Here is a 27,057-nt window from a genome sequence, read left to right on the forward strand (position 1 = left end):
TTTCCACCAGACGTTTCCACTGTGTTGGCAACAACCTTCGCATGGAACAAACAGTCAAGTCAAATACAACAACAAAAAATGCTTTGAAAGGTTTATAGCCTAATCACAGTCTAGACATGAATCTGTCTATAGTCTTCATTTTAATGTAGAGAGGCCTTATGTTTCAGTGTTTTGAAATATAAATTAAAAAGTAGGCCTTGCAGTACAGAAATTGTCAGACACAATTAGGTCTAATGACCTATGAATTGCATGTATTTTCTTTGGGATTTATAGAAACAAATACGGATATGTTGGTTCACATAGTGACTTAAATATGTTAATTTAGAAGTAACCTATTTAAGAAACAGAATACATCATCCTTAGCAAACAACACGTTTTAAATTCTGGTGTTCTACAGTATTGCATTGCAGTGAACGGAGTGGGTGGAGAAAGGAGTCAGGAGCACTCAGTATTAAACCAGTTGGCCAACACAAAACCTATTTAAATTACACAGACTCGTAATGAGTAACTCCAATAACAAATGGTATTTATACATTTTTATTGAAAGTATATTTCTTTAAATATACACACTAGGTTTTCAACATATCAGTATTTGTTAAAACGTCATCATAAACACTGGTATAAATAATAAAATATTACAAATAAAAGTACATCAAATCCCCACCATGGTCAGTCCATGTCAAACAAATGAAACAACGTTCTTAATGTTTTGTCTACTCAGTGTATATTCCCAAAGTTTAGTATGTCTTTACAGGTGGAATTATTTTCTCATTTTTACATTTTAGTCATTTAGCAGACGCTCTTATCCAGAGCGACTTACAGTAGTGAATGCATACATTTCATAAAACATATATATTTTTTTTGTACTGGCCCCCCGTGGGAATCGAACCCACAACCTGGCGATGCACACACCATGCTCTACCAACTGAGCCACAGGGAGGGGGGAAAAAAATCTGTGATTGTGCTGCCAGCATAATATCCTCCTGCAAGGAGAATGTTGAATGTCTGGTGTTGTCTTGGTTACCTCTACACATCAAATCAAACTTTATTAGTCACATACGCCGAATACAACAGGTAGACTATTCAGCATTTCACCTTACTGTGAAATGCTGAATACAACGGGTGTAGACCTTACAGTGAAATGCTGAATACAACAGGTGTAGTAGACCTCACAGTGAAATGCTGAATACAACAGGTGTAGTAGACCTCACAGTGAAATGCTGAATACGACAGGTGTAGACCTTACTGTGAAATGCTGAATACAACGGGTGTAGACCTTACAGTGAAATGCTGAATACAACAGGTGTAGTAGACCTCACAGTGAAATGCTGAATACAACAGGTGTAGTAGACCTCACAGTGAAATGCTGAATACAACAGGTGTAGACCTCTCGGTGAAATGCTGAATACAACAGGTGTAGACCTCTCAGTGAAATGCTGAATACAACAGGTGTAGACCTCTCAGTGAAATGCTTACTTACAAGCCTTTAACCAACAATGCAGTTAAGAAAAATAAGTGTTAAGTAAAAGTAAAACAATAAAAAAAAAAATGTAAGTAACAAATAATTAAACAGCAGGAATAAAATAACAATAACGAGGCTATGTACAGGTGGTACCGGTACAGAGTCACTGTGCGAGGGCACCGGTTAGTCAAGGTAATTGAGGTAATATGTTCATGTAGGTAGAGTTAAAGTGACTATGCATAGATAAACAGAGTAGCAGCAGTGTAAAAAGAGGGGTCTGGGAGGCCCTTTGATTAGTGTGAGGGGAAAATGATGTATTCACCTTATTTTTGGGATATGTAACAACTATTTACTTAACAACCAGTAAGATATTTCTGACCTGTTGGTGCTGAGTTTTATGGTATCCACTCTAGCTTCCTGCAGCTAGTCTGGGTGTCGAGGACATGGATTTTACTAGCGATAGCTTGAAGCTGACAATTGATTGATGTCTCGTGATTAAAAATTGAAACAGCCACATTCCATTCTATGATTAGTGGTGCATGTGAGACATACTGTATGTCTCCGGTCTGATTGAGCCTGCATTCCATAGACAATATATGGTGTATGTTTTAGCCAGGATAAAGAGGAGTAGAACAAAGGCCTCAGTGGTCCTTAGACATCCTGGCATCTGGGAAATTAGGCCAGGGTGGGGGGTTAAAATAACGCCAGGTGCAGATGAAGACAGGTTGAGCCCAAAGTGGCTTATGGTACCCCCCCAATCTATATGGGAGGGGTGGAATCAAGCATTCTGGCTATTAGCTAAATAAACTGTGCATTTTCTGTAAAGGCGAAAGCTCTCAGCCTAACAGTCAGTCAAGACTGTTGGGCTGACGGTTTCATTATTACAATAATTAATTGATATTAAATAATGATTGTTTGAAGAAATGACCAAGTCTCTCTCAGTACTGAATTTCCACGATATTAGCTGTTCAGGAGTCTTATGGCTTGGGGGTAGAAGCTGTTAAGAAGCCTTTTGGCCCTAAACTTGGCGCTCCAGTACAGCTTGCCGTGTGGTAGCAGAGAGAACAGTCTTCGACTGGGGTGACTGGAGTCTTTGACAATTTTTAGGGCCTTCCTCTGACGTAATGGTCCATACATGCACTACCCTCTGTAGTGCCTTGCGGTCGAAGGCCGAACAATTGCCATACCAGGCAGTGATGCAACCAGTCAGGATGCTATCTATGGTGCAGCTGTAGAACCTTATGAGGATCTGAGGACCCATGCCAAACCTTTTCAGTCTCCTGAGGGGGAATAGGCTTTGTCGTGCCCTCTTCACAACTGTCTTGGTGTGTTTGGATCATTTAGTTTGTTGGTGATGTGGACACCAAGAAACTTGAAGCTCTCATCCTGCTCCACTACAGCCCCGTCAATGAGAATGGGGGAGTGCTCGGTCCTCCTTTTCCTGTAGTCCACAATCATCTCCTTTGTTTTGATCACGTTGAGGGATAGGTTGTTATTCTGGCACCACCCGGCCAGGTCTCTGATCTCCTCCCTATAGGCTGTCTCATCGTTGTCTGTGATCATGCCTACCACTGTTGTGTCATTGGCAAACTTGATGATGGTGTTGGAGTTGTGCCTGGCCATGCAGTCCTGAGTGGACAGGGAGTACAAGAGGGGACTGAGCACGGCACCCCTGAGGGGTCCCCGTGTTGAGGATCAGCGTGGCAGATGTGTTGTTACCTATCCTTACCACATGGGGGCGGCCCGTCAGGAAGTCCTGGATCCAGTTGCAGAGGGAGGTGTTTAGTCCCAGGGACCTTAGCTTAGTGATGAGCTTTGAGGGCACTATGGTGTTGAACGCTGAGCTGTAGTCAATGAATAGCATTCTTACATAGGTGTTCCTTTTGTCCAGGTGGGAAAGGGCAGTGTGGAGTGCAATAGAGATTGCATCATCTGTGGATCTGCTGGGGCAGTATGCAAATTGTAATGGGTCTATGGTTTCTGGGATAATGGTGTTGATGTGAGCCATTGTAACAGTGTAGGTTCCGTCCCTCTCTTCACCCCAACCCGGGCTCGAACCAGGGACCCTTGCACACATCAACAACTGACACCCCACGAAGAATCGTTACCCATCGCGCCACAAAAGCCGCGGCCCTTGCAACACAAGGGGAAACCCTACTTCAAGTCTCAGAGCGAGTGACGTCACTGATTGAAATGCTATTAGCGCGCACCACCGCTAACTAACTAGCCATTTCACATCGGTTACACCATGACCAGCCTTTCAAAGCACTTCATGGTTACAGACGTTGAGTGCTACGGGTCGGTCGTCATTTAGGCAGGTTACCTTACGCTTCGATCACACCGACAGTCATTGCATTTTGGTACACCCGAATTACATTCATTTTCAATGAAACGCTGTGTTTGCCTTGCAGCATTGCGTTGCAGAGGCAGTTGCAGTGCGTTCTGTGTGGTGCGTACGTTGGATTTTATCGAACGTATGCGCCAAAACGTATGCGCCAAACGGCACAGAAATGGCAGCAGAAGGTGAATGTTGAACTTTTGTTGCATACATATCCAGATGATGCTGCGTTATATTTTGCGCCACGATGCTGTCGACGTGTTCGAATCGTTAGAGATCTTGGGCACAGGGACTACGGTGGTCTGCTTGAAACATGTTGGTATTACAGACTCAGTTAGGGACATGTTGAAAATGTCAGTGAAGACACCTGCCAGTTGGTCAGCGCATGCTCGGAGTACACGTACTGGGGATCCATATTGTCCCGCGGCCTTGTGAATGTTGACCTGTTTAAAGGTCTTACTCACATCGGCTACGGAGAGCGTGATCATACAGTCGTCCGGAACAGCTGATGCTCTCAAGAATGTTTCAGTGTTACTTGCCTCGAAGCGAGCATAGAAGTAATTTAGCTCGTCTGGTTGGCTCGTGTCACTGTGCAGCTCGCAGCTGTGCTTCTCTTTGTAGTCTGTAATAGTTTGCAAGCCCTGCCACATTCGACGAGCGTTGGAGCCGGTGTAGTACGATTCAATCTTAGTCCTGTATTGATGCTTTGCCTGTTTGATGGTTTTTCGGAGGGCATAGCGGGATTTCTTATAAGTTTCAGGATTAGAGTCCCGCTCCTTGAAAGTGGCAGCTCTACCCTTTAGCTCAGTGTGGATGTTGCCTGTAATCCATGGTTTCTGGCTGGGGTATGTACGTACGGTCCCTGTGGGTACGATGTCATCGATGCACTTATTGATGAAGCCAGTGACTGATGTGGTGTACTTATCACTGCTCTTGCTGCTGGTGATTCTCTGATCCACCTCTACGCAGACAACACCATTCTGTATACTTCTGGCCCCTCTTTGGACACTTTAACTAACTTCCAGACGAGCTTCAATGCCATACAACTCTCCTTCCGTGGCCTCCAACTGCTCTTAAACGCAGGTAAAATTACATGCATGCTCTTCAATTGATCACTGCGTGCACCTGCTCGCCCGTCCAGCATCACTACTCTGGACGGCTCTGACTTAGAATACGTGGACAACTACAAATACCTGGGTGTCTGGTTAGACTGTAAACTCTCCTTCCAGACTCACATTAAGCATCTCCAATCCAAAATTAAATCTAGAATCGGCTTCCTATATCGCAACAAAGCATCTTTCACTCATGCTGCCAAACATACCCTCGTTAAACTGACCATCCTACCGATCCTCGACTTCCGTGATGTCATCTATAAAATAGCCTCCAACACTCTACTCAACAAACTGGATGCAGTCTATCACAGTGCCATCCATTTTGTCACCAAAGCCCTATATACTACCCACCACTGCGACCTGTACGCTCTCGTTGGCTGGCCCTAGCTTCATACTCGTCGCCAAACCCACTGGCTCCAGGTTATCTACAAGTCTCTGCTAGGTAAAGCCCCACCTTATCTCAGCTCACTGGTCACCATAGCAGCACCCACTCGTAGCATGCGCTCCAGCAGGTATATCTCACTGGTCACCCCCAAAGCCAATTCCTTCTTTGGCTGCCTTTCCTTCCAGTTCTCTGCTGCCAATAACTGGAACGAACTGCAAAAATCTCTGAAGCTGGAGACTCATATCTCCCACACTAGCTTTAAGCACCAGCTGTCAGAGCAGCTCACAGATCACTGCACCTGTACATAGCCCATCTGTAAACAGCCCATCTATCTACCTAACTCATCCCCATACTGTATTTTATTTATCTTGCTCCTTTGCACCCCAGTATTTCTACTTGCACATTCATCTTCTGCACATCCTACCATTCCAGTGTTTAATTGCTATATTGTTATTACTTCACCATGGCCTATTTATTGCCTTAACTTACCTCATTTGCACTCACTGTGTATAGACTTTTTGTTTTCTTTTGTTCTACTGTATTATTGACTGTATGTTTTGTTTATTCCATGTGTAACTCAGTGTTGTTGTATGTGTCGAATTGCTACACTTTATCTTGGCCAGGTCGCAGTTGCAAATGAGAACTTGTTCTCAACTAGCCTACCTGGATAAATAAAGGTGAAAAAAAAAAATCCTCAATGCCATCGGAAAAATCCCAGAACATATTCCAGTCTGTGCTAGCTAAACAGTCCTGTAGCTTAACATCTGCTTCATCTGACCCCTTTTTTATAGACCGAGTCACTGGTGCCTCCTGCTTTAGTTTTTACTTGTAAGCAGGAATCAGGATAGAATTTTTTTTGTCAGATTTGCTAAATGGAGGGTGAGGGAGAGCTTTGTATAGGCAGTCTAGTTTTTCCCCCTCAGGTTGCATGTTTAACATGCTGGTAGAAATGAGGTAAAACGGATTTAAGTTTCCCTGCATTAAAGTCCCCGGCCACTGAAGGGAGATTACCCACTCGCCGTCGGATCCTTATAAGGCACCCAGACCTTCATCCCTGATATCGGTCTCTTTCTCCTGCGAATGACGAGGATGAGGGCCTTGTCGGGTGTCTGAAGTAAATCCTTCCTGTCCGACTTGTTAAATAGAAAGCATTCCTCCAGTATGGGGTGAGTAATCGCTATCCTGATATCTAGAAGCTCTTTTTCGGTCATAAGATACGGTGGCAGAAACAAACACATACTAAAATCGGTCACATACACATGGTTAGCAGATGTTAATGAGAGTGTAGCGAAATGCTTGTAGATGTACAAAATAAGTTACAAATAATGTGAAAAAACACAATAGCACAATAGTTGCTGTTTTACGATCCCCTAACCTATCTCCTCTGGCACCATTACCTATTATATAGCTTAGGTTATACATTAATATCTAAACAGCGTAGGCAAAGACAACTTATTAAGCACACACTGAAGTGCAATTTCCCATTTTCAGCATGCACTATTTGCTAACTTCAGCCTATATCAAGGTTAGTGCCTCCCGTGGAATATAATATACTGAAAAAATATATAAATTCAACAACTTCAACAATTCAGCATGCCAATTGCAAGCTTCCTCAAAACTTGAGATATCTGTGGCATCGTGTTATGTGATAAAACTGCCCTTTAGTCCCAAGCACAAGGTGCACCTGCGTAATGATCATGCTGTTTAAATCAGCTTCAAATTGAGAGACAAGCTTTTTTGTGCCTCTGGAAAAATTTTGGGGGATCTTTTATTTCAGCTCATGAAACCAACACTATAATTTAGGTCAGTGTATAATAACGAGGAGGGCGTGTAGCTGGTCCGCATGGCCACTACCCAGATTGGCAGTCTGCCCACATGCGAGCGCCTCACGACATATCCTGGGTCCTGTTCAATAAGAAAACGTTTTGAAAACTGAGTGCTACCGGAGTAATCTGTCAAATTTAACATCTGCCCGGCCTCTTTCATATGTTTTCTACATTTCCAGTTTGTTGCTCATGGGGGGTGGGGGGGGTCACAGAATGTTGGGTCAACAAGTTAGCCAGCTAACTTTCCAAAACTGCTTAGTCTTAAGAAATCTTGACTTTAAATTGAAAATCAACAACAACCAATATACAAACTTTTTTTTTTTTTTACCTGATGAAACAGCCACATATCATTTGACTACCAGTTAGCTGGGACTTGTCTGTTCCTGATAGCAGGATTATTACATGTGGTTTGTTACATCAATCCTTGGTTTAAAAAAAAAAAAAATCAAACAGGTTCAAGCACGAGTCATAGAACAATAGGTACATTGTGGTTTTATTCTTTATCAAATTCATACATTTTGTGTTGGCAGCCAGCTACTGTAAAACACAGTACTGAAGGAGGCACTCAATGTATTGCATCCGTCCTGTGTATCATAACTTCTTCCCATCATTCATCCAACCACTTACAAAAAGACACAAAGTTGCATCTTTTCTCTATATAGTGCACTTCTATTGACCAGGGCCCGTAAGGTTTCCCTATAGTGCTCCGGTCCAAAGTAGTGTGCGATATATGAGAATAGGGTGCACAACAAAGTAATTGCACAGGTTGATGTACGTTTTAAAAACGCACAATCGTTCTCCCTTTTAACACTGTGGACTCTTGGGAGGGAGATTTCATTGTGGCTATAAGGCAGAGTAGGTTAGCTCTAGTCCAGGGAGTTAGTGTGATCAATATCGATGCAGGGCGTAGTGGAGGAACGCGCACTAATGCCCTGGACCAGAGCTAGTCTTAGGTATAACTTCTGACGTGGCCAGAATTTGTTGATGGAATGTAGGTTTGTCTTCTTCAACGTTGTTTGCAGCATAGTAACTTTTTCCTCATCCTAGATCAATGGAATGCAGCAACAAGATCGATCGTTCCACGAAATGAGTGAATTTTTCATCCCTTTGACATTTTAAAGTATGAATTCTACACCAATATTGAATTTTTAAAGCCTGTTATATTCAATGAAGCAACCTTTGGTAGACCGAGTTAACATTTTTTTATATGAATAAGACTTGCTAAAGTGCTAAAACTCAGCATTTTCCACCACAAAACATTTCCTGGTGTTTTGAAAACTGAGTTGGTCGAGCAAAACGCATCAAACCCGTTATCCATATATAGACAGGCTAGGTATGGTTTCACAATTTCATAATCTTTTTCTCAATTGCCCCTGATTTAAGATAAAAATCGTCAACCCTGTTACAGTCAACCTTGTTACTTTATTTGGCACTTTTTATTTAACATCGAGATGGGATTTTTTATTTATTAAGTTGAACATGTTCTCTTTATGACAGAACGTAAAATAAAAAACTAAAACTAAAAATCCCCCACCAAGTTACACATCTGATAAGGCACAGAATTGGTGGAACGACCCAGAAACACTTTGGCCCAGTTTTCCCAGACACATATTAAGCCTAGTCCCTGGCTAACACGTTTCTTTTTTAAGGGAGATTCTCCACTGAGAATGTATTTTAGTTCAGGAATAGGCTTAATCAGTGTCCGGGAAACTGGCCCTTAGATTCTTATAGGAGTTGCAGCAATCAACTACTACAGTACAAGAACTAATTGTTTTGGAATGCATAACTATGATAATCATGTTTTAGTGTCACGTCTTCAGTCTCTTAAACAGATGTTCCTTCCTTCATTCCTGAACTCTCTTCCTGAAAGACAAGAAACAAAAATATTTACAACCACACCCAATCAATTAATACATTAAATCAAATCAATCATTGATGGATATTACAACAACAACATGACATAACTAGGGTTGTGGCGGCCATGAAATTTTGTCAGCCAGTGATTGTCAAACAAATAATTAACGGTTAATTTCCATGAGACCGGTATTTAAAACACGTTTAACATCTCTTAGCTTACACACACAGCCTACAAGCCACTGATGCAGACCTTTGGAATGTCTGCATTTGAAAAAGTCTAATAAATCCATTTAATATATTCTACACCATCACAATAAATCCATTATTTATTTTAGACAGGTCTAAAGAAACATGATATGAAGAAAATGTAGTCTATTTCAGAAGAACAGAATATTCTGAGTTGTCCTTATGTTAGGTCCTGATCTGACTATGTCATATGGCTACACTAGTTATTTAAGCAGACAAAATGTACTTAGAAATTATTTTAGAGTATGAAGAATACAACTGAACAAATAGAAACGATATTGTCTCCAAAATGATTTCCAAGGAAGTGCACACATGCAGCTATTCTGTGTTGAGTAGTTGATGCTGCAACTCCTATAAGAATCAAAAGGCCAGTTTCACGGACATAGATTAAGCCTATGCTTAATTTAGAGTTATTTATTTAAAAATAAAAAATAAAGTAGTTGTGATACAAAGTTTGGACTCTGTGTTTTGATTTTTTATAAATTCTAAGGCTGCATGATGGGGAAGAGTTGCATGAAAGACATGAGCACTGATTTGGTTCTTGTGTGGACTGACTGCCATCCACGAGAGGAGTTGGCCTAACACAGCAACAGCACTAGCCTGTCAATCTACTATCCCCCATAGTACAGTCTGGGACAGCTGTGGGATGTGATAGATCCCAAAATCAATACAATCAATCGCATCAAAAAAAACATTTTTTTAAAAAAAGCAAATGAGGCTGATGCAACAGATCAGAACCTTTAGCTTAAAATGTTGATAAAGTATTAGGCAATTTGTTCACATTGTAAGCGCAGCAATGCGCACCTGGCAGTAGGATATAAGCGCAGCAATGCGCACCTGGCAGTAGGATATAAGCACGAAAATGCGATCAACTAGCGGGAAAACATGCCAGTAAAGCGGATTAATGTGCTTAAGTTTTGGCCACTTTAGTTGTGCTACAAACCATATCAAACATATAGGCCTATGGGCTAGCCTACATGAGGTGTGATACAAACCTTATCAAACATATAGGCCTATGGGCTAGCCTACATGAGGTGTGATACAAACCTTATCAAACATATAGGCCTATGGGGCTAGCCTACATGAGGTGTGATACAGACCTTATCAAACATATAGGCCTATGGGGCTAGCCTACATGAGGTGTGATACAGACCTTATCAAACATATAGGCCTATGGGCTAGCCTACATGAGGTGTGATACAAACCTTATCAAACATATAGGCCTATGGGGCTAGCCTACATGAGGTGTGATACAGACCTTATCAAACATATAGGCCTATGGGGCTAGCCTACATGAGGTGTGATACAAACCTTATCAAACATATAGGCCTATGGGCTAGCCTACATGAGGTGTGATACAAACCTTATCAAACATATAGGCCTATGGGCTAGCCTACATGAGGTGTGATACAAACCTTATCAAACATATAGGCCTATGGGCTAGCCTACATGAGGTGTGATACAAACCTTATCAAACATATAGGCCTATGGGCTAGCCTACATGAGGTGTGCGACTATGATTTGAATAAGTTGTAAAAGTGATAGGCTAATATTGTAACCCATCAGACTATTCTTAAAGTTGTCTTTATATATACACTAAATCGTACACAGAGTGTAATTAGTTTTGATTTAGAATGGACCATGATCATGCACCTGCCTCGAAACAGGGGCAGCAGTAAAAAATACATGTCATCTATGCACTAAAATAGTGAACGCTTTTCCCCATGTGTGGTTAATTTTCATGCCAGCCAGATAGGCTGTTATACTCCTGTTGAAAAGAGAATCAATGTGCTTAATATTAGGAAAGTGGAGAAAGAAATAAAATATGCCTAGCCTATAGAAAGCTGATCCTCCTCTTAAGAGACCATCACTCTGGTTTCTAACCAATCGCATAGCCTATAGAAAGCTGAGCCTCCTCTTAAGAGACCATCACTCTGGGTTCTAACCAATCGCATAGCCTATAGAAAGCTCCTCTTAAGAGACCATCACTCTGGTTTCTCACCAATTGCATAGCCTATAGAAATGTTGCGCAACATGAGCTCTCATAAAGAGTTGGATTTTCTAAAACATTTGCATTGACGTCAGAGTGATTAGAGGAACAATAGAGTGCCGACTACCAGGCAGTTAACAAGTTTGGTAGGTTGCCAATGACCAGCAGCAGCATCAGAGCTTGGAGAAGCTTAGTTACCGTCACGTGGAATTTGACTGCCGTCATGACTTGTGACCGCCGTTGTGTAACAGCCCTATAACCACACCCATGCAGCAGTTAAACAGTATTAGGTGTAGTCATTCAGGGGAAGGTATTCCACTAAGCATACACATTCATTCAGAGCGACTTTCAGTACAGCGAGTGCATATTTTAGTATGTGTTTGTGATCCCTGTGGGAATTGAACCCACAACCTTGGTGTAATAAAGCAGTGACGGATTGGCCTCATTAGAGCAGTCCTGTAGAGTGTTGTGGTTGTTCTGCTCCAGAGTGAACTTTAAGAGCTGCTGGAGTTGTGGTGGCTGCTTGGCCCAGGTCTTTTGTTTTTCTTTCGCATTGTTTGTAATTCATTTTGTACATAATGTTGCTGCTACCGTCTCTTATGAACGAATAGAGCTTCTGGACATCAGAACAGCGATTACTCACCTCAAACTGGACGAAGATTTTCTCTTTAATGAGTCTGACGCAAAGGATATACTGCTTTGTCATGACAAGGCCAAATCCCTGTCATCGGCGTGAAGAAAAGACAGAGGGCGGGGTGCCTTGTCAGAATTCCCTGATGACTAGGTAAACCACCACTACCCTCTGTATTATTGGCTAAAGTTCAATCATTGGAAAACAAACTGGACGATCTACGATTAAGACTAATCCAACCAACGGGACATTGAAAACTGTAATAACTTATGTTTCACAGAGACTTGGCTGAAAGATGACATGGATAATTTAGAGCTGGCTGGCATCTTCGTGCATCGGCAGGGCAGAGCACTTACATCTGGTAAGACGAGGGGATGTGTCCATCTGTCAATAACTGCGTGTGCGCGATGTCTAATATTAAAGAAGTCTCAAGGTATTGCTTGCCTGAGGTAGAATACCTCATGATAAGCTATAGACCACACTATCTACCAAAAGAGTTCTCATCTATAATATTCGTAGCCATTATTTACCACCACAAACCGATGCTGCCACTAAGACCGCACTCAACGAGCTGTATAAGGCCATAAGCGAACAAGAAAATGCTCATCCAGAAGCGGCACTCCTAGTGGCTGGGGACTTTAATGCAGGCAAACTTAAATCTATTTTACCTCATTTCTACCAGCATGTCACATGTGCAACCAAAAAAAAACAACTCCAGACCACTTTTACGCCACATACAGAGACGCAAACAAAGCTCTCCCTCCATTTGGCAAACCTGACCATAATTCTATCCTCTTTATTCCTGCGTACAATCAAAGACTAAAAGCAGGAACTACATTACCCAACCAGAAGCCATGGATTACAGGTAACATCCGCACCGAGCTAAAGGCTAGAGCTGCAGCTTTCAAGGAGTGGGACACTAATCCGGACACTCATAAGAAATCCCGCTATGCCCTCAGACGAACCATCAAACAGGCAAAGCGTCAACACAGGACTAAGAATGAAACCTACTACACCGGCTCTGACGCTCGTCTGATGTGGCAGGGCTTGAAAAATATTACGGACTAAAGGGAAACCCAGCCCCGAGCTGCCCAGTGACGCGAGCCTACCAGATGAGCTAAATGCCGTTTTTGCTCGCTTTGAGGCAAGCAACACTGAAGCATGCATAAGAGCACCTGCTGTTCCAGAAGACTGATCACGCTCTCCATAGCCGATGTGAGCAAGACCTTTAAACAGGTCACCATTCAAAAAGCCGCGTGGCCAGATGGATTACCAGGACGTGTACTCAAAGCATGAGCGGCCCATCTGGCAAGTGTCTTCACTGACATTTCAACCTCTCCCTGACTGATTCTAATGCCTACCTGTTTCAAACAGACCACCATAGTCCCTGTATCCAAGAAAGTGGAGATAACCTGCCTAAATGATTAGTGTCCCGTAGCACTCACGTCGGTAACCATGAAGTGCTTTGAAACACTGGTCGTGGCTCACATCAACACCATCATGCCGGAAACCCTAGACCCACTCCAATTCGCATACCACCCCAACAGATCCACAGATGATGCAATCTCTATTGCACTCCATACTGCCCTTTCCCAACCGGACAAAAGGAACACCTATGTGAGAATTCTATTCATTGACTACAGCGCAGTGTTCAACACCCTATTGCCCTCAAAGCTCATCACTAAGCTAAGGACCCTGGGAGTAAACACCTCCCTCTGCAACTGGATCCTGGACATTCTGACGGGCCGCCCCCCAGGTGGTGAGGGTAGGTAACACATTCGTTATGCTGATCCTCAACACAGGGGCCCCTCAGGGGTGCGTGCTTAGTCCTCTCCTGTACTCCCTGTTGACTCATGACTACACGGCCAGGCACGACTCCAACACCATCATTAAGTTTGCTGACGACAACGGTTGTAGGCCTGATCACCGACAACGATGAGACAGCCTATAGGGAGGAGGTCAGAGACCTGGCAGTGTGGTGCCAGGACAACAACTTCTCCCTCAATGTGAGAAAGACGAAGGAGCTGATCATGGACTACAGGAAAAGGAGGGCCGAACAGACGCCCGTTAACATCGACGGGGCTGTAGTGGAGCGGGTCGAGAGTTACTTGGTGTTACTTGGTGTCCACATCACCACCAAACTATCATGGTCCAAACACACCAAGACAGTCGTGAAGAAGGCACGACAAAGCCTAGTCCCCCTCAGGAGTCTGAAAAGATTTGGCATGGGTCCCCTGATCCTCAAAAGGTTCTACAGCTGCACCATCGAGAGCATCCTGACCGGTTGTATCACTGCCTGGTATGAGAACTACTCAACATTTGGTTAAATGCAAGGCGCTACAGAGGGTAATGCGTATGGCCCAGTACATCACTGGGGCCAAGCTTCCTGCAATCTAGGACCTATATCAAATCAAATGTATTTATATAGCCCTTCTTACATCAGCTGATATCTCAAAGTGCTGTATAGAAACCCAGCCTAAAACCCCAAACAGCTAGGCGGTGTCAGAGTCAGAGTACTAGGCGGTGTCAGAGGAAGGCCCTAAAAAATGTCAAAGACTCCATCCAACCCAGTCATAAACTGTTCTCTGCTACTACACAGTAGTACCGGAGCGCCATGTCTAGGTCCAAAAGACTCCTTAACAGCTTCTACCCCAAGACAAAAGACTGCTGAACAATTAATCAAAATGGCCACCTGGACTATTTATATTGACCCCATCCCCCCTTTGTTTTTACACTGCTGCTACTCGCTGTTTATTATCTATACATAGTCATTTTACAAATTCTGTCGACTAACCTGTGTCCCCGCACATTGACTCCCACGGTATATAGCCTCGTTATTGTTGGCCTTTTATTTAGTAAATATTTTTCTTAAAACTGCATTGTTAAGGGCTTGTAAGTAAGCATTTCACAGTAAGGTATTCGGTGCATGTGACAAATAAAATTGTATTTGATTTGAACATTCCGCTGAATGTGGCCCACGGTCATGTACCTTTAGCTGGGCTACGTCCTCTGTGTCCGCCTCTGGGGAGCCTCCTGCCTCTTTCAGAATGTCCAGCTGAGCCTTGAGTTCTACAGTCTTCTGAGTCTGGGGGGGGGGACAAGATCACGTAAAATAAAGACACAAGTCAGTCAAATAACCAGTCACACAGACAGTCGCTGTTTAACTAAGCAGTTTGTAAGCCAATGTCAAAGTTCTGCCCTCTTCCGATTGGCTGTTGCACGTACCTGTTCAAACTCCTCTGTGGTTTGACTCAACTGGGACTGGACCTTGAGACGCACAAAACATTAGGATATAATGCATTACACAGTGTCAGAAGATGAAGAAGTGGCTGGACACTGAGATGTGTCCCCCCCTTGCCACAGACACAGATAGATAAAAGCATTAAAGAGCTTGTAATGACTTGCACACCCACGCAGACAGCCACACACCCACGCAGACAGCCACACACCCACGCAGACAGCCACACACACACCCACGCAGACAGCCACACACACACCCACGCAGACAGCCACACACACACCCACGCAGACAGCCACACACACCCACGCAGACAGCCACACACACCCACGCAGACAGCCACACACACCACTCTGTGCATCACTCCACAGCAGGCAATAAGAAGCATCACTTCAAAAAACAAAATGGCTCTACAGTGGAAAACTAAACCCAAGCAGTGAGTGATCGTGCTAAGAATAGAGAGTGAGCCAAGCTGTGGTTAGGGCAGCTGATAGTCAACACACTGGGTGGTTAAAACAAACACAGCATGGTTAGCAGCTGCTGCGTACGGAGAGAACTAAACAGACTGGACATACTGCCTATAATAATACATTAATAATAACACCAACTAAGTCAAGACACTGGCCTCACAACATTCTTGAACTAGAGAAACAACCCAGGTTGACAGTGACACACCCAAATCTGAAGCATAGGAATACCCATGTTGCTAGACCGCTCTCGTGTGTTCGTTAGTTCGCCATATATCACACACACAGTATCAGTCAAAAGTTTGGACACACCTACTCATTCAAGGGTTTTTCTTTATTTATTTTTTTACAATTTTCCACATTGTAGAATAATAGTGAAGACATCAAAACTATGAAATAACACATATGGAATCATGTAGTAACCATAAAAAAAAAAAGTGTTAAACAAATCAAAATAAATATATTTGAGATTCTTCAAAGTACCCACCCTTTGCCTCGACAGCTTTGCACACTCTTGGAATTCTGTCAACCAGCTTCCTGAGGAATGATTTTCCAGTCTTGAAGGAGTTCCCACATATGCGAGTTCCCACATATGCTGAGCACTTGTTGGCTGCTTTTCCTTCACTCTGCAGTCCAACTCATTCTAAACCATCTCAACTGTATTGAGGTCGGGTGATGGTGGAGGCCAGGTCATCTGATGCAGCACTCAATCACTCTCCTTCTTTGAGAAATAGCCATTAAACAGGACTTGGTCTTTTACCAAATAGGGCTATCTTCTGTATACCACCCCTACCTTGTCACAACAATTGATTGCCTCAAACGCATTAACATCAAGGAAAGAAATTCCACAAATTAACTAGGCACACCTGTTAATTGAAATGCATTCCAGGTGACTACCTCGTGAAGTTGGTTGAGAGAATGTCAAGAGTGTGCAAAGCTGTCAAGGCAAAGGGTGGCTACTTTGAAGAATCTCAAATATATTTTGATTTGTTTAACACTTTTTTGGTTACTACATGATTCCATATGTGTTATTTCATAGTTTTGATGTCTTCACTATTATTCTGCAATGTAGAAAATAGTAAAAATAAAGAAAAACCCTGGAATGAGTAGGTGTCCAAACTTGACTGGTACTGTATATATAAATCACACACACAGCCTCTTCTCCTCTTCTACTGGTTTTCATAAATCAACTTTCGTTTGTTGTCCAGAAGACAAAAAGGCACCTGCCCGGGGGTCGTATCAACAACCCCAGCCCGGGGGTCGTATCAACAACCCCAGCCCGGGGGTCGTATCAACAACCCCAGCCCGGGGGTCGTATCAACAACCCCAGCCCGGGGGTCGTATCAACAACCCCAGCCCGGGGGTCGTATTAACAACCCCAGCCCGGGGGTCGTATTAACAACCCCAGCCCGGGGTCATATTAACAACCCATCCTAGTTTTTGCATCTTTAGATTTCCCCTCCATGTTTTTCTTATCTCCGTCACATGAAACCGCTAACATCGTGTTTTTTTTATGTATATATATATTTTTTTACAAAAAGTATTTTCCCGAAAATGTCCTTTTCTTTGGCTGCTTCATTACAGTAGTTGTTCAATAATATAGCCTTTTAGCTGTGTGGACAATAGGCTTGCGATTGTTTCACTTTTCAATTAATCTCATATATATATATATATATATTTTTTTTTTTTAAAGAGTCCATTCTGTGTATGCATGCATAATATTTTCTGTTGGTCACATAATTTTTACAATTTGGAACAAAATGTAACCGTTTGCTAACTGGTTAATAAGGGTCGGTTAGTCTGCAGCAGAATTGACTGAAATGTTCATCCCCATCATAAACCTTCCTAATTAGAATGTTCATCCCCATCATAAACCTTCCTAATTAGAATGTTCATCCCCATCATAAACCTCCCTAATTAGAATGTTCATCCCCATCATAAACCTCCCTAATTAGAATGTTCATCCCCATCATAAACCTCTCTAATTAGAATGTTCATCCCCATCATAAACCTTCATAATTAGAATGTTCATCCCCATCATAAACCTCTCTAATTAGAATGTTCATCCCCATCATGGGTTGTGCCGTGGCGGACATCTTTGTGGGCTATACTCGGCCTTGTCTTCGGACGGTAAGTTGGTGGTTGTAGATATCCCTCTAGTGGTGTGGGGGGCTGTGCTTTGGCAAAGTGGGTGGGGTTATATCCTGCCTGTTTGGCCCTGTCCGGGGGTATCATCGGATGGGGCCACAGTGTCTTCTGATCCCTCCTGTCTCAGCCTCCAGTATTTATGCTGCAGTAGTTTATGTGTCGGGGGGCTAGGGTCAGTCTGTTACATCTGGAGTATTCTCTTGTCTTATCCGGTGTCCTGTGTGAATGTAAATATGCTCTCTCTAATTCTCTCTTTCTTTCTTTCTTTCTTTCTCTCGGAGGACCTGAGCCCTAGGACTACCTGGCATGATGACTCCTTGCTGTCCCCAGTCCACCTGGCCATGCTGCTGCTCCAGTTTCAACTGTTCTGCCTGCGGCTACGGAACCCTGACCTGTTCACCGGACGTGCTTGTTGCACCCTCGACAATTACTATGATTATTATTATTTGACCATGCTGGTCATTTACGAACATTTTAACATCTTGACTATGTTCTGTTATAATATCCACCCGGCACAGCCAGAAGAGGACTGGCCACCCCTCATAGCCTGGTTCCTCTCTAGGTTTCTTCCTAGGTTTTTGGCCTTTCTCAGGAGTTTTTCCTAGGGAGTTTTTCCCAGCCACCGTGCTTCTTTCACATGCATTGCTTGCTGTTTGGGGTTTTAGGCTGGGTTTCTGTACAGCACTTTGAGATTTCAGCTGATGTACGAAGGGCTATATAAATAAATTTGATTTGATTTGATTTGATCATAAACCTTCCTAATTAGAATGTTCATCCCCATCATAAACCTCTCTAATTAGAATGTTCATCCCCATCATAAACCTCTCTAATTAGAATGTTCATCCCCATCATAAACCTTCCTAATTAGAATGTTCATCCCCATCATAAACCTTCCTAATTAGAATGTTCATCCCCATCATAAACCTCCCTAATTAGAATGTTCTGATGACTATATTATTGTGTGGTAGTGACCAGTTTCCAGTACCCTCCAGTAGAGCAGACCAGCAGTACAAGGATGCCCCATGACCTATAACCTCCGATGCATCCTGACCTCTGACTCTGATTGGCCGTTCTGTGCCCCGGCCTCAGGGACCGCCTTCTGGCTCTGAGCGTGCTCCGTCGCCTTCTGGCTCTGAGCGTGCTCCGTCGCCTTCTGGCTCTGAGCGTGCTCCGTCGCCTTCTGGCTCTGAGCGTGCTCCGTCGCCTTCTGGCTCTGAGCGTGCTCCGTCGCCTTCTGGCTCTGAGCGTGCTCCGTCGCCTTCTGGCTCTGAGCGTGCTCTGTCGCCTCGCTCAGCTGACCTCTGACCTGGAACAGGAAGCTCCAGGGGTTAGGAACAAGAGGGAGAGAACTGGGATACACAAACTGATACACAGACTAAGTTGACCTCAACAAGCGACCCACTGACGTTCCGGTCAGGACCACAGGAAACAGGTGCGCACTCACACATACCGTAGCCAGCTCTTCCCTGTGCGCCTGGGCCTGCGCCTGGGCCTGCGCCTGGGCCTGCGCCTGGGCCTGCGCCTGGGCCTGCGCCTGGGCCTGCGCCTGGGCCTGGGCCTGGGCCTGCGCCTGGGCCTGCGCCTGGGCCTGCGCCTGGGCCTGCGCCTGGGCCTGCGCCTGGGCCGACTCCAGCTGGCTCTGAGACTCTGACAGCAGCTGCTTCAACTGGAGAACAGACACACAGAACAGACAGACTCCGTAATGTATTACATTCTATGGTCACTCACTATCAGCCATGTGATTTAGTGAGACGGAGCACAAGACAGCCTTGTGATATGGGATGATGTCTTTCCTAGTCAGTGTACCGGTGTAATTTTCTCTGACTGTTTCTAATATATGAATGTTGAGGTGTATAACTAGTGTACCCATCTATGGTCTATATAATAATAATAATAATAATAATAATAATAATAATAAGTTTGGCGGGTGCCTGTATGTTTCCTATTTCACACACAGGAAAATGTGTTTTTTTGCACCATCGGAGAGTAGGGTCAGGGTCTGCCATCATCAACGGTGACCCTGGAGCAATTAGGGTTAAGTGCCTTGCTCAAGTTCACGTCGATGTAATTTCCACCTGGTCGGCTCTGGGATTTGGACAAGCTCTAACTGCTAGGCTGCCTGCCGGGCCGTAACGGATGTAGATGTGTACCTGTGCCATTTCGTCCTCTGTCTCAGACTGTTTCCCCAACTGGGCTTCCAGAAGAATCACCTGCTCCTTCAGCTGCAGAGAGACGAAAAGAGTGAGGAGTGCATTACTAAAACATCCATCAGACAGTAACGACACTGGACCTGATATTAAAACATCCATCAGACAGTAACTACACTGGACCTGATATTAAAACATCCATCAGACAGTAACTACACTGGACCTGATATTAAAACATCCATCAGACAGAGCATTATGATAAACCCCTTCAGGTGGAAATTAATTCATTTATTATACCTGTTCTATGCTTTGGTTTCCTGTCTTCAATTTTTCAGCAGTCTCCTCCAGAGTGTGCACTTGTTCCAGGGCCTAGTGTGAGTAGAGAGGTTTAGAACAGGGCCACAGACAGAGACAATTGTACAGCCATGCCCAAGGATTACAGAAGAGAGGAGATATAATTTTTTTTTTTTAAAACACTGCTTCTTCACATTTTTCAACTGGTCCTCAGAGTCGGCCATCTTGGACTTCCACACCAGCTCCTCCTCCTCAACACTCTTCTGAAGGTTCGTCAACATTCCTTCCTGTGGAGGGAGACAGATCCATGACATGTAGACCACAACTCGCTCTCTCACACTTGTGTTTTTATGCAAGTAGGAGGTTTTGTTTCACATCTTTATCGATGCAGGCATTGGGTGATAGATGTGCTGAATTTATTTCCCATCCACACCTCGGTCTCTCTCAATCAAACACGCTATTGTCTTTTGTTGTAAAAAGTCTGTAGGCCAAATGTCTAGTTTATTTAGAGATGCAGGTGATGGTAGACCAATTGGGCATGTTGTATCAGTGTAAGTCCTTACCGTTTCAGCCAGGACTGTCCTGTACTGGTCACACTGTGCCTGCAGTGTTCCATGGCTGTCCTCTGCCTCCTTCAGTTTCTCCAACAGCTCCTGGAATCAAAACACCACAGACAGAACCAATAAGAAAGTCCATTACATTTTATTAAAATGTTATATTTGTCTTTGGCGCTCTGGCTTACAGGTAAAGGGTAAAAACCAGACACTACATATACTGCATTATACATTATTAACATACTACAGACTGCATAACCATGACTTCTGTCAGACCAGACTAATCAATAATAATTTAACATTATTATGGCTCAGTCTTACCGGCAGCTCTGTGCTCTGCTGGGACTCTTGGCTCTGCTGGACCTGAGCAAGGATCTCCTGTACCTTCTGTGATTGGTCCCTGGCTTCCCTTAGCTCCTCTTGTAGTGATTTCATCATAGCTTCTCTCTCTGCCAGACTAACGAAGAACCAAAGGACAGAAACGGTTTAGTTTCCTTTTTCTATAGAAGAGCCAAAATCCCATATTGCTTCATTTGTATTGTTTTACTGTAAAGTGTATTGCCATTTTGAAGACACTTTGATTTGATATTCCATGAGGGAAAGAACAATTTAAAATAAGTGGGTTTGGTAATGAGTAGCATTCCATGTACCTGGTTTGTAGCGCAGCCAGTTCTGCTGTGTTGTCAGACTGCTGAAACCAAAACAGATCATTCACTGATACAGATCATGTTGCTAAACAAGCAGGGAAAATATAGCCTGGTCCCAGATCTGTTTATGCTGTCTTGCCAAATCCTATGGTCATTGTCATACCGAACGCCAACAGGAGTTGCCTATACAGCACAAACAGGCCTGGGACCAGTCTAAGGTGACTTGTAGGAGAGGAAAGGGGCACGTACAGTAGTGCTGCTCTGGGACTGTTGAGATTTTTCTTTGAGTTGCATCCCTTCCAGCGATGCTTCCTGGCTCTCACTCTTCTCCAGACTGGATGGAAAGCACATGGTTAACCAGCGTTAGACAATGGCGTGTTTTACTGTAATACAGCTGTATTGAATTGATCGTTTTTTTGTTGAGTTGAGCACAAGACATAGGACTAGAACTACTATAACTGACAGTCCTATTCAAGTCACTGTTCTGTCGCCTGGTAAATGTATTTCCCTGGAACAAGTCACTGTTCTGTCCCCTGGTAAATGTATTTCCCTGGTACAAGTCACTGTTCTGTCCCCTGGTAAATGTATTTCCCTGGAACAAGTCACTGTTCTGTCGCCTGGTAAATGTATTTCCCTGGAACAAGTCACTGTTCTGTCGCCTGGTAAATGTATTTCCCTGGAACAAGTCACTGTTCTGTCGCCTGGTAAATGTACTTCCCTGGAACAAGTCACTGTTCTGTCCCCTGGTAAATGTATTTCCCTGGAACAAGTCACTGTTCTGTCGCCTGGTAAATGTATTTCCCTGGAACAAGTCACTGTTCTGTCGCCTGGTAAATGTATTTCCCTGGAACAAGTCACTGTTCTGTCGCCTGGTAAATGTATTTCCCTGGAACAAGTCACTGTTCTGTCCCCTGGTAAATGTATTTCCCTGGAACAAGTCACTGTTCTGTCGCCTGGTAAATGTATTTCCCTGGAACAAGTCACTGTTCTGTCGCCTGGTAAATGTATTTCCCTGGAACAAGTCACTGTTCTGTCGCCTGGTAAATGTATTTCCCTGGAACAAGTCACTGTTCTGTCGCCTGGTAAATGTATTTCCCTGGAACAAGTCACTGTTCTGTCCCCTGGTAAATGTATTTCCCTGGAACAAGTCACTGTCCTGTCGCCTGGTAAATGTATTTCCCTGGAACAAGTCACTGTCCTGTCGCCTGGTAAAATGTATTTCCCTGGAACAAGTCACTGTCCTGTCGCCTGGTAAATGTATTTCCCTGGAACAAGTCACTGTCCTGTCGCCTGGTAAAATGTATTTCCCTGGAACAAGTCACTGTCCTGTCGCCTGGTAAAATGTATTTCCCTGGAACAAGGCATCAATAAAATGATAACATACCCATTGAGTAGCTGGTCAGTCTCTCCTGAGACATCAGCCTGGTGTAAAAAAGAAAGAAAATAGTTTCAACATTAAGATGACTTTATTGGTCTGCTTTATCCCAAACCCTCTGAAAAACACACACGTTGGCGCAGGGGAGCAGTTGTGGTGGGAAGGTAAAAGTGCCTTGCTCAAGGACATAACGGCAGGCAAAGGCATCTAGGATTTGATATAAGCAACCCTTTGGTTGCCAGATATATTTTTGCAGACTCACTTCTCTAACCACTAGGCTATATGTCAACCCAAGTTAACCATGAGAACATGTCAATATTCATAATGGAAAAACTGTTGTGTAAATATAGAAATGTACCTCTTTTAGCTCAATAAAACTTTGGGGAGCTACGGGAGAGTTTAGTAGTTGTTCCATCTCTTCTTTAAGCTGCTTCAGTTCTTCCTGAAGGGATATCACCAGGCTTCTGTCCTCACTAAAATAAAAAGGAGATACATATGAGAATGTTCCGGTACGTAATAGCAGAATTAAACAAAGCTGGTGACTGAATCAAAACGGATAATTTAAAACAGGTAGAGGGAGACGTACCTGTTAGGTGCCTGCTCGGTCTCAGCTGTAGTGACCTCCTGTCGCGACAGAGTGAGAAGATCATTAGAAAGACAAAATCTACAGTTTTCTCAATACCCTTCTTTGGAAACAAGAGGGCTCTTTCCAATGGATACAATTCTGCCTAGACATGTCTAAATAAATACATGTAAATATTTTAAACAGCTAGTGACTCAATAGAGAAATAACCGATTCAGCTAGTGACTCAATAGGGAAATAACCGATTCAGCTAGTGACTCAATAGAGAAATAACCGATTCAGCTAGTGACTCAATAGAGAAATAACCGATTCAGCTAGCCAAAGTTCATGGCCATCCCACTAGCACAGTGACAACAGAACAGAGACGGTCTGAGAGTTGAGATACTTACGGCAGTTAAAGCTGCCTCTTGTTTCATTTCTTTGAGCTGCTTCAGCTCCTCTTGGAGTGACGCCAGCTGAACATCTCGGTCTTGAAGACTGGAAGAGAAATGATTGGTGTTGTTGAGAAAAGACCAACTCCACATCTATATAAGAGAGAGAGAATTACGAGGGACAGATCAGAAAGTACCTGATCTTTAGTCGTTCCAACTCAGTGGAGTTAGCCTACAAAAAAAAACGTAAACAAACTTTAGAAGTGGATCAAAAAGAACAGTCGATAACATGGATTCCACCACCATTCCATCTCGGAACAAGATAATGCTTACTAGCACCAGAGAGGTTTGGAAACAGACACTCCACTTGTGATTACTTCCTGCAAATACTTTGAATGAATTTTCCACTCTCTCATTGACGGTGCTCTGAGTCTTCATCACGGATGTTTACAGGAAGTAAATGCATGTTGAGTCTATGGGTTTTAAACCCTTCTGGCACTACTAAGGACTGGCTTGCGCAGTGTGCAAGTGCTGGTCGGGAGCAGTCTAGGCTCCTACCTAAACCATAATATAATATTATCTAATCTGATAACTCACCTCTAAGTCCTCATTCTCGTCTCTGTTCGGGCTGGCCTCGAGAAGAACATGAATGGATCCCACCTGGTCCTCCAGCTGTCCCTTCTCCAGCTCAGTCTGCTCCAGCTGGGCTGTGAGGGCCTCCAGCTGGGCTGTGAGGGATACAACCTGGGCCCCACGTTCCTTCAGATCATCCTCTACACTGCCCAGATGGACCTGGAGATCTGGAGGGATAGCAGACAGCGCTACAAACTATCAACGTTGTTTAATCAATAGTCAAAAAGACCTTATTCACCTGCAATTTTAAAGAATAAAAAAAAAAAATGTAGGTGAAGATTGTCAGTGAAAAAATAACGTGACTATAAGTACTCTGATTTGTTCCGTTGGTCAGTTTATTAAATCACGTGAAAATAACGTGACTATAAGTACTCTGATTTGTTCCGTTGGTCAGTTTATTAAATCATCCAAGTACATATTTTAAGGTCAAACTTGAGCTAAGTTTCAGCACGAGTTTACGTGGATTTCAAATGGAGCACTTTCGCTTCATGCCCCACGTTAGCCCACTGGAATTTGAAGAAACATGGCCGAAACGTGAATAATACTTTACCTGAGAGGGTGGTAGCATCCTGCTGGGCTTTTTCCAGATTCCTCTGAGAACTCCTCAACTCCTCACTGACCTCCTCCAGCCTCCTCTGCAGCTCCTGTTCACTCTCAGCATGACTGGCCTGATAGACATAGATAGTATTCTGTAATACCCTGAGCATGCTGTCACACTGCAGATAGTATTCTGTGATACTGCAGTGACGGCGTGCTCAGGGTAAGTTATGACATCCATCCATCTTATGCCATTTTAGCTCAAAATTTGATCCAAACCAACTTAAGTCACACGTGAATACATTTTTACATACGGGTGGGTCCCAGTGGGAATCGAATCCACGACCCTTGGCGTTGCCAATCTGTACCGACTGAGCCTCTACATGTTATGGTCTCGCTACTGTATCTGCATGGCCGGCTTGATTATGGAAGGAGGGTGTGCACCTTACTCACCACCAGAGGGCAGCAGAGGATAAATATAATATCTCTACTACACTGTCCAGCTACAGAGTTAGTAGGAACTATAAAACAGAGCGAGCACAAAACAGACGGATAAGGATATTGGCAAGGCGTAAAAGGCTTGGAGTGTATAAATTCACTAATAGGCCCTTTAATTACATAACATTCTGATGATAAACTTCAGGGCTGGTACAAGAAGAGATCATAGTTAAAATGATAAGACATTAAGTCTTGACCGTCAAGTAAAAGACCGGCTCACTCCACACATTATGATAATCAGCATTCCATTAGAATGTAGCTAATGTACTAAACACAGCTGGGTGTGATCCCATGATAAACAGCATTCCATTAGGATGTAGCTAATGTACTAAACACAGCTGGGTGTGATCCCATGATAAACAGCATTCCATTAGGAAGTAGCTAATGTACTAAACATAGCTGGGTGTGATCCCATGATAAACAGCATTCCATTAGGAAGTAGCTAATGTACTAAACATAGCTGGGTGTGATCCCATGATAAACAGCATTCCATTAGAATGTAGCTAATGTACTAAACACAGCTGGGTGTGATCCCATTAGGACAGGGGAGGGCACATTTTTGGCTTTAGGGCCACATCGGGGGGCTGCATTTTTTAGGGGACCAATTGTTTGTTAAAATCAATTTGCGGGGGCCTCCAGAGTGGCGCAGCGGTCTAAGGCGCTGCATTGCAGTGCTAGAGGCGTCACTACAGACCCAGGTTCGATCCCAGGCTGTTTCACAGCTGGCCATGATTGGGAGACCCATGAGGCGGCGCACAATTGGCCCAGCGTCGTCCGGGTTAGGAGAGGGTTTGGCAGGACGGGATTTCCTTGTCCCATCGCACACTAGCAACTCCTGTTGCAGTAGTGGGACAAGACTAACTACCAATTGGATACATTTTTTTTATGTCGTCTCGGTGCCGGATACAGCCCCATGGGCTGTAATTTGCATTAGGATGTAGCTTATGTACTAAACACAGCTGGGTGAGCTACCGTTTTAAACTCTGTGCAGGTCAGGCAGGTGCAAATGTCAAAAATGGGGTAAAGTTAACTGACCCTGCTGTACGAGCCTTTAGCAGCAGCAGCCTTTAGCAGCAGCCTTTAGCAGCAGCAGCCTTTAGCAGCAGCAGCCTTTAGCAGCAGCAGCCTTTAGCAGCAGCAGCCTTTAGCAGCAGCAGCCTTTAGCAGCAGCAGCCTTTAGCAGCAGCAGCCTTTAGCAGCAGCAGCCTTTAGCAGCAGCAGCCTTTAGCAGCAGCAGCCTTTAGCAATAAGGTGGTCAATTTCACACCATATGTATTGAATTCAAAATGAAATAAATCGTGAACATGAAAAATAAAGTTCAGAATGTAAACATTTGAGGACGGGTGAAATAATGGATGTTGAAATCAAAAAACAAATAATTGAAAGCAAAATGTATAGAATCGTAAACGAAAATAAGACCTCAAAAGATGGCGCCGAAGAACATGACTGACGTTTTACATTCTCCCAACCAATTGTGCTATTTTGTTAGTTTTTTGCTTAACTTATTTTTTATACATAATGTTGTTGCTGCCGTCTCTTATGACCAAAAAAATAACTTCTGGACATCAGAAAAGCGATTACTCACTGCAGACTGGAAGAAACTTTTTCCTTTAACTAGGCCGACGAGAAGAACATCCTGCTTTCACTGGAACAGGCCCAGATCCACACCTTTTGCGTGCCAAAAAGATGCAGATCGGGCAGCCTTTGAGAATCCGTAG

At 43.6% G+C, this 27,057-nt stretch overlaps 1 protein-coding gene and 1 long non-coding RNA gene across 2 annotated transcripts in view; both read right to left on the bottom strand.

Annotated features, from left to right (window-relative positions):
* Nucleotides 1-7,592: 7,592 nt before the first annotated feature.
* Nucleotides 7,593-27,057, bottom strand: part of LOC115200895 (ribosome-binding protein 1) — a 42,843-nt gene continuing 23,378 nt past the window's right edge. The window contains exons 10-27 of the mRNA XM_029764011.1: nucleotides 24,855-24,972; nucleotides 24,269-24,471; nucleotides 23,690-23,824; nucleotides 23,304-23,341; nucleotides 23,076-23,190; nucleotides 22,727-22,764; nucleotides 21,592-21,676; nucleotides 21,346-21,386; nucleotides 21,017-21,152; nucleotides 20,705-20,794; nucleotides 20,336-20,428; nucleotides 20,145-20,216; nucleotides 19,851-19,922; nucleotides 19,151-19,366; nucleotides 18,752-19,006; nucleotides 15,073-15,114; nucleotides 14,837-14,932; nucleotides 7,593-8,986 (exon numbers count right to left, since the gene is read on the bottom strand). Of these exons, the coding sequence (XP_029619871.1) occupies nucleotides 8,948-8,986; nucleotides 14,837-14,932; nucleotides 15,073-15,114; nucleotides 18,752-19,006; nucleotides 19,151-19,366; nucleotides 19,851-19,922; nucleotides 20,145-20,216; nucleotides 20,336-20,428; nucleotides 20,705-20,794; nucleotides 21,017-21,152; nucleotides 21,346-21,386; nucleotides 21,592-21,676; nucleotides 22,727-22,764; nucleotides 23,076-23,190; nucleotides 23,304-23,341; nucleotides 23,690-23,824; nucleotides 24,269-24,471; nucleotides 24,855-24,972 (1,884 nt within the window). The 3' untranslated portion in view covers nucleotides 7,593-8,947. The remainder of the gene's footprint in view (nucleotides 8,987-14,836; nucleotides 14,933-15,072; nucleotides 15,115-18,751; nucleotides 19,007-19,150; nucleotides 19,367-19,850; nucleotides 19,923-20,144; nucleotides 20,217-20,335; nucleotides 20,429-20,704; nucleotides 20,795-21,016; nucleotides 21,153-21,345; nucleotides 21,387-21,591; nucleotides 21,677-22,726; nucleotides 22,765-23,075; nucleotides 23,191-23,303; nucleotides 23,342-23,689; nucleotides 23,825-24,268; nucleotides 24,472-24,854; nucleotides 24,973-27,057) is intronic.
* On the bottom strand, nucleotides 17,019-18,743 carry LOC115201720 (uncharacterized). Its single transcript, XR_003879798.1, has 2 exons — nucleotides 18,455-18,743; nucleotides 17,019-17,597 (listed from the first exon to the last, which is right to left on the bottom strand). It is a non-coding gene; the product is annotated as an uncharacterized LOC115201720 (long non-coding RNA).

Source organism: Salmo trutta, chromosome 10 (assembly GCF_901001165.1).
Source record: "Salmo trutta chromosome 10, fSalTru1.1, whole genome shotgun sequence".
Lineage (NCBI taxonomy): Eukaryota > Metazoa > Chordata > Actinopteri > Salmoniformes > Salmonidae > Salmo > Salmo trutta.